Here is a 7,044-nt window from a genome sequence, read left to right on the forward strand (position 1 = left end):
CGTGACGGAATATTCATCTAATTAGCTCAACAGCGGCACGCTGTGGCTGCAAGGGCCAAGGTCACATTTAGGTCAACTGCTGAGGATCAACTGGATTAATCATGTCACGTGTCACTGGATATGCTCATGTCATGTGTGTTGTGCCAACTTCACAGTTTGTCTGTCTGCTTTGCTTGAACCGGAGCTTGGAGTAGCCTACTGTACCGAGACACCAAGCGGAGGAGAACCTGTGCGTCAGACCACATTCCAGCGTGTTGTTGCCCCACCCCTCACCCCACCCCATTGCAGAATGCATCCTTTGCCACAGGAGTGCTGCCAACATTATGCTGTAGCACTGCCACCAACGCAAATGAATGGCTGACTCCCAATTTTCCGTCGCAATCTGAAGACTCACCTCCTCAGACTCCACCTCTTCCCCTAGCACTTCACTCTCCCTGTACCCCTTCCTACCACCTTCAGCCAGTGGCGTCAGTTCAGCAAATCTAAGGTATGGCCAGGTTAGGGTTGCCAACTCCCACAGGCAAAGCCGCGCAGCCGAATTGTTTTGGGGGGTCAAACCCCCCAAAACCCCCTAAATGCATAGAAAACTTTTAATTATACCTATAACACAATACAAACACAATGGTCTTACACCTGCATTAGGCTACTATTCGTAATTTCTTTATTATTTTCTGGAGCCAAGGTATGGCACCTACCATACCATGCCATATCCAATTGACGCCCCTGCCTTCTGCCTCCATTTGTAGCTAGCGACTGACCAAGATATGGCTACCATGCAGACATATCGTGGTCACTCATTCTTTTTTTATTTCTTGGGTTTGTTTTCTTGAACACAATGTTAAGAATGTAATTTAGATAGCATGTTATTTAGAGATGCTACTGTACGTTCATTGTTTACCTGCATGCTATAGTTTAAATGTACAGATTGTTATTTAATACCCAAATTGTACTGACACGTTTTGTTCATGACTCCGGAGAAAATGTCTACTGATGTCTTGAAGAAAAAACAAAATGCTGGTAAACCTTGCCAGGCGGAAATGGATATGGCCTATATAGGAAGTTGTGCCATGATCCAAAGAATATATATTTTTGCCAGACCCAAGGGGTCGGCCTACATGAGGCTTTGTCGGTCGGTCGGTCGGTCGGTCGGTCAGTCTGTCCCTCTTTTCCTCTGCACACACGTCATGCGAAGTCCGGCCATTCAGATTTCAACCACTAGGGGTCTGGCAGTACCAGGTCTCCTGGTTCCCTTGTTTTTAAATAATTGATGGTACGACCTAAACTAACCTGACTGGATATTATATGAATATATAACTCCCTTGTCATCAACACCACCATTATCAGGAGAGAGAGAGCTTCAAACTAGGAGTGTTTACGTCTCTCCCAAGCGAGGATGTGGGATGTGGCTAGAATGTATTTATGCTGCTGTTCAAGATTTTGATTGATTGATTGATTTATTTCATTCAAGATATGAAAAGCATTGAATTAGCACTGCTTTCATCATTGTGCACATTAGAGTAGAGACCCATCGTCACCCAGCTTGGTTGGGTTCAGCCATCTTCACTGGTGACGTAATAGGGCAAAATGTGAATCTATAAATCCAAAATTATCTTTAAATTATTTTTTATTTCTTTGGACTAGTAACATAGAGCCTATTCGTGTGAATGTTGTCAACTAAGCATCAAGTGATGAAGGAGTCTTCTCTGGAACTGGGGAGACTGGACCCGACCCCTGCCAGCCCGACTGCAGTGGGGGTCGGCCTGGAGCCAGTGCTCTCCTCCCGGAGCCCCCCGGCCAACGAGAAGAGCGGCCAACCGCCTCCTCCGGGTTCTCAGCCGAACGGCTGCGTCCCGCTGTCCCATCAGGTGGCAGGTCACAGGTTTGGGGTGCATAAAACAGGTATTTTACAGCATCCGGACGGAGCTGTTTTGAAACAGCTTCAACCGCCACCGAGAGGCCCGCGAGAGATGCAGTTTTACAGCATGGTGTATGCAGAGGACTGCTGCGATCCATGTCTATTGGAGCTCCAAAATCACCTGCCCAAATATTACGGCACCTGGTCTTCTCCTGACCGTCCCAAAGACCTGTACCTGAAGCTAGAGGATGTGACACGTCGGTTTGTCAAGCCGTGCATCATGGACGTCAAGCTGGGCCAGCAGAGCTACGACCCGTTGGACTCGCGAGAGAAACGAGAACGACAGATCAGAAAATACCCTCTGATGGAAGAAATAGGGTTCCGGGTTCTGGGCATGAGGGTATATAAGGTGTGCAGTGACAGTTTTGACTCCTATGATAAGCAGTATGGTATAGGACTAGTTAAAGACACTATAAAAGACGGACTCTCCAAGTTCTTCAACAACGGGGCAGGTCTGCGGAAGGACGCCGTGTCGGCCAGCATCAGCAGGGTGCGCCACATCCTCCGCTGGTTCGAGTCCCAGCGTCAGCTCGTCTTCTACTCAAGCTCCCTGCTCTTCGTCTACGAGGGCGTCCGCTCCTCCTCCTCCTCCTCTTCCACCTCTCCATCTCCGTCTTCTCTTCCCAGCTTCCCCTTGATCAGCCCAACTGAGGGGAAGGGCCATGCGGTGGGCCAAGAAGAGGCCTCGGAAGTGGCCGAGTATAACAACAACATCCAGGTTGCCGTGCCACTGGACTACAGCCTACAGCCTACGTATGCCAACCACAGGAAAGGAGACGCGGTGGTGAATGCCGTAGTCATCGTGGCATCGAGCGAGGAAGACAACTCGCCCTGGAAACACATGGCCGGGAGACGGCCACAGCCAAACGGAATCGGCATCCGATCACAACGGGAAAGCGAGGAGGAGGAAGAGCCGGAGGGACGGTGCGAGGGCATAGGGGAGGCGGAGAGACGAGCGACAAGGAGGGACACGAGAAAACAAAGGAGAGAGGGAGTGAACGGAGGAGAGGAGGAGGAGGAGGAGGTGGAGGTCCGGATGATAGACTTTGCACACGTGTTCTCAAGTGACAGCCATGACCATGGCTACATCTATGGCCTGAAACACCTACTGGCGGTGCTGGAGCAGATTCTACACAAGTCCTCCTAGGTGTCTCTCTCGAAGACTCCGTGTCTCCATCGTGGTCAGAGGACAGAGGATACAATGGACGAGAGTCCATCGTATCCTCTGTCCTCTGAGCACGATAGCTCTGCACGAGACTTGAGTATCTCAAATGCTGTCTCATTCATTCTTCCACACATTCGTCTTTGCCCTCCCTCTTTGATGTCTTTTGTTTTGGAACAACAAAGGACAGCCTGTGACATCAGTCATCTATGACTTATCTATGACGTATGACTCCATATTTAGACTTCAGGCCGATCATATGACGCATGCAGACTTTGCTCTCATGTTTTGTTACTTAGGCATGTTTTTTTTTTCTTGACCACAATGTTACAATGCCATTTAGATAGCATGTTATTTAGACAGGTGCTAGGTCCATTGTTTACCTGGTATCCTATGGTTTCAATGTACAGATTATAATTCTGATAGTATATTGTTTAGACTGATGCTAGGATCTTGGTTTACCTGTGATCCTAGTTTACTGAGGCACTATTGTCTCTCTGCATTTGTGTTTACCAGTGGTGGAAAGTAACTAAGTATATTTACTCAAAACTTAAGTACAATTTTGAAATATTCTTACTTTACTGGAGTATTTCCAATTTTCAATAATCTTACTTCTACTCCACTACATCTCAGAGGCAAATAATATAATATACTTTTTACTCCAATATAATTATTGTAAAACTTAGTTAAAGATACTATGAAAGATGGACTCTCCAAGTGTCTGCTGACAAGAGTGACTGCTAAATGCCTAAATACCTAAATCAGTTTCACCACGATCAGAGCCCCATTGACTTCCATTATACAATTTAAGTTCAATATTTCAGTTCACAATACTAGAAAGGTCTGCTCGTCGTCCAGGCTGGCGGAGACACACACACAAAATAATAATAATAATAATAAATAAATAGTCAAGGTTCTGCTCTGGCCTACTGGCAGTGTGCAAAATACATTTGGAGCTGATTAGTCCAGTGGTTTGCTAGATTAGCTCTGGAAACAAACAAACGCACACGCACACACACACACACACACACACTCTCTCTTCTCTTCTCTCTCTCTCTCTCTCTCTCTCTCTCTCTCTCTCTCTCTCTCTCTTAAACGACGTCATAATAATATTGACAACTATAGTATAAGAAATTACCAGAGCAACATAAAGCTATGTCGCTCTATGTAGTTCACTGAAATGAGCCGCACTGTCTTGCCACTTTGCATCGTGTCCTACTGTATATTGCATGTTGTTGTGGATAGTATGATGGTCACCGTTGGAAATAGGCAAGTGGTGCAACTGTTTAAATGAAGCCCATCTGTTTATTGGTGCTCCAGACAACCCTAAATGGATTAGACCCGCAGCCGTGCCACAGCCCTGATGCTACAGCCCTGCTTGTCAACATGGTGACGTCATTTCTTCTGTCACGTTTCCAATGACAGATGCTATACTGACAGACACGTGTAGTTCCTGTGTTTAACCTTTAGAAGCTTTGACCAGGTTTCTTGTGGGAGTGGAAATCCCTATTTGTTTGGCAGTGGTGGAAGAAGTATCCCTTTTTATTTTTACTTTAAGCAATAGTGCACGTTGGTAGAGGCTTGTGTAGTTGCGAGATATCAAAATTAGGTCCATTGATTAGTCAATTAGACAATTCAATATATATGCTCCTCATTAACTTACATTGCAACCGGAAACAGCTCTCAAAGTAACTCTAATGAATGCACATAAATGAATGCAAACAAAGTAGATATGGAAATAATTGTACTCTTGTGTACGTAGCCTACAGTATATAAGATGTAACAATACAAATCTTGAATGTAGGGCACAGAGTTCAAGCAGCACTTAAAAGCAGTGTACACAGTAGGCTTTCAACATACAAGCATAAAAAGTAACAAACAACAGCACCAATGTAGCTTGAAGTTCGAAAAGCACTGCTTTTGCTCCTTGTACAGTATGTTGACAGTTCCTGGCTTTTTAAGTGCTGCTTGAACTATGTGCACTACCTCAAAAGCTCCACAAAATGTCTTGCATTCAAGACATTTTTTTCTTGCATTCAAGGAGCTTTAACTACTGTACTTCAATATTCCCACCCAGACTTTGCAACAATGAGTGAGACTGCCATGGACTGTTGTTAATATTAGATCTTTTACATGGCAGCCATATTGACATATAAATTATAATGTTACTTCCTTCACAGGTCTTACTAATGATATACTAATTAAGGCTCTGTTCCATATACTGTAGCAGAGTCTTTCCAGTGGGCCAACATGCACATTCGTAGCACGCAGACTGTTTGACCTGTTAGATAGAGACACACGGGGACTACAAATTTCACGCCCACTTTTGAGACAGCGCCGCTACTCGAGGTCCGTTAGAACGATGAACAGCAGCTGCCAATGCATTCCCTATGAGAGGATATGAGAGTTAGCCTACTTTTAACATTATCCTGCATTAACTGAAGACGATATTGATTTAAATAAAAATATGTTTCCAAATGTATGGAGTGTCTTTGTCAACATATCTTCTTGTTTTCTTAATAGTTGATGTGTTTCACATTTAATTTGCCACTTTAACGAGTTACCCATAATGCTAACACAGCAGAGGGTAGACAGCAGACGGGCATTTCAGTGACATCACTGTCTTTACGAGTGCCGAGCGCCGACCAGTGGCGTACCCACTGTAGAGGCAGGAGAGGCGGTCGCCTGCCCAACTAAGATCTCGCCTCCCCTAAAAAAAAAAAAGAACCCGAAAATGTGTCATTGCGTGCTTAATGTCCTCAAAGTCACGCATCCAACAAGCTTTGAACTGAGCAGATTGGACCTTCTGTTCCAGAGATAATGACCTAAACCTATTGAAAACGGCCACTTTCGCCAGTTTTCTGGGTATTGAAAACCTCAAGGGATGCGTCCGTGACGTATATACCATGCGATCACTTAAACTCTAGATCTCCGATGCTAGCGATTTTGACATACTGATGGAGTATATTATAGTATATTGTGGGTAGTATATCGAGATGAAAGATATGGGACATTAAAAAGGACAAATTAAACAAATGGCACAGATTATTAGAACACAAAAAAAATCGCTACAGCCTCAGTAGTTAACCAGTGAAATGACGGTATTTTACAATGCCTCTCATAGAGATTGCATTGAGAGCTGCAGTTCATCGTTCTAACGGACCCCGAGTGTCAAAAGTGGGCGTGGATTTGTAGGCTTTCCGCTTCCGGCCGTGTGTCTCTATAGAGCCTCATTAGTATAATTGGTAACACCTGTGCAAGATGTGACATACTATTTATGTCAATATGGCTGTCTCAAATAAAGGACTATTTTGGGAATGTCGTATAGTGAAGAATTTCAACATTTTGTAAAATAGTGAAAATAGCACAATGTGACGCATTGTGAGCGTGTAGATCTGCTATTTTTAAAATATGGTTTAAGTGGTTAAAAGTCGTATCTAACATTCTACAGAAGTGAGGGTATTTGATAAATAGTTTCATGGAGGCTCTGTTGCATGTTATCAACCACATTACACAGTGATGGACATATAGCGGGTCAAGTAAACACTAGCAAGTAAACATACTGGGTTTTGGGTAATCAGTATTCTCCAGCTGGTGCCATGTATCGTCCTAATTTATTTTCCCATAAAGTTTGAGCATTCATTTATGAAAAAAAATACAATTTAACCAATGAAAAGTGTTAACAAAAACTTGTGACAGTGTGACTAATAAGTACATTGGATTAATTGGAACACAGGTTCTTTTTCCCTTTCCCTGAAAAGGTACGGTTTTGGACATACAAGATTTCCACCTGACTGCGACAATATTGTTATTATAAGAGCTAGCCAACGTGGAGGGAGCAGGCCGCAGCTTGTGGGGCTGTGAGGAGCAGATGGTGACTGAGATTAGACAGATCTGACCTTCGAAGAGCAGAAAATAACTTCCTGCGCAAGAGATTTTATCTGCAGTTCACCCTGTGAACGTATTC

General features: G+C 44.2%; 1 protein-coding gene across 1 annotated transcript; it reads left to right on the forward strand.

Moving 5' to 3' along the window:
* Positions 1-1,664: 1,664 nt before the first annotated feature.
* LOC308083460 (inositol polyphosphate multikinase-like) lies at positions 1,665-3,062 on the forward strand (the record flags this gene model as incomplete). Its single annotated transcript, XM_080425774.1, has 2 exons — positions 1,665-2,839; positions 2,927-3,062. 2 exons carry the CDS (start codon positions 1,665-1,667, stop codon positions 3,060-3,062), a joined length of 1,311 nt encoding a protein of 436 aa, XP_080281900.1.
* Between the last annotated feature and the right edge of the window lie 3,982 nt (positions 3,063-7,044).

Source organism: Gymnoscopelus braueri (assembly GCF_963280865.1).
Source record: "Gymnoscopelus braueri genome assembly, chromosome: 4".
In the NCBI taxonomy this organism is placed as follows: Eukaryota; Metazoa; Chordata; class Actinopteri; order Myctophiformes; family Myctophidae; genus Gymnoscopelus; species Gymnoscopelus braueri.